This window comes from Penaeus monodon, chromosome 34 (genome assembly GCF_015228065.2).
Source record: "Penaeus monodon isolate SGIC_2016 chromosome 34, NSTDA_Pmon_1, whole genome shotgun sequence".
Lineage (NCBI taxonomy): Eukaryota > Metazoa > Arthropoda > Malacostraca > Decapoda > Penaeidae > Penaeus > Penaeus monodon.
Genome location: NC_051419.1, coordinates 2,082,971 through 2,083,645, shown reverse-complemented (window position 1 = coordinate 2,083,645; position 675 = coordinate 2,082,971). Strand labels below are relative to the sequence as shown.

General features: G+C 42.8%; 1 protein-coding gene across 1 annotated transcript in view; it reads left to right on the top strand.

The window, feature by feature from the left end:
• The window catches only part of LOC119594514 (alcohol dehydrogenase class-3-like), an 11,972-nt gene that overhangs the window by 9,325 nt on the left and 1,972 nt on the right, over positions 1–675 (top strand). The window contains exons 4-5 of the mRNA XM_037943544.1: positions 48–268; positions 432–518. Of these exons, the coding sequence (XP_037799472.1) occupies positions 48–268; positions 432–518 (308 nt within the window). The remainder of the gene's footprint in view (positions 1–47; positions 269–431; positions 519–675) is intronic.

The following is a 675-nucleotide window of genomic DNA, read 5'->3' as shown; positions in this document are numbered from 1 at the left end:
AAGAAATTTAATCCAAAACTGAATTTTTCCCCATGCTTCCCTATCAGGCGACCATGTGATCCCCCTGTACATCCCCCAGTGCTACGACTGCAAGTTCTGCAAGTCTCCCAAGACCAACCTTTGCAGCAGAATCAGGGCGACGCAGGGCAAGGGTGTGATGCCTGACGGAACCTCACGTTTCACTGCCCGTGGTCAGAAGATCTTCCACTTCATGGGCTGCTCCAGCTTCTCCGAGTACACTGTGGTGTCAGAAATGTCTGTTGCCAAGGTAAGAGCAGGTTCTGTTGCCTCCCTGGTGTCGGTGTTGCATGTTCAGTGATTTTTTGCTGTGGATGACATCTGAAGGACAAAAAGCAGATAGCTAGATAAGCCATGTGTGTTGTATATTTATAGAAATAAAATAAAGATGATAAACTGACATTTCCTTACAGGTCAGTGACAAAGCACCCCTAGATAAAGTCTGCCTTCTGGGCTGTGGCATTAGCACTGGTTATGGTGCTGCACTCAACACTGCCAATGTGAGTATTAATGTTAATGCTGTTATGATGCATGTGTACATATTCGAGACATAAAAATATTTGAAAATAATGTATGTTCTTCATACTGCCAAATTGTCAAAGTTTTTATTTGGTTCTAATCATAGCATTGTTAGAAAATTGGAACAAATTGTCCAGT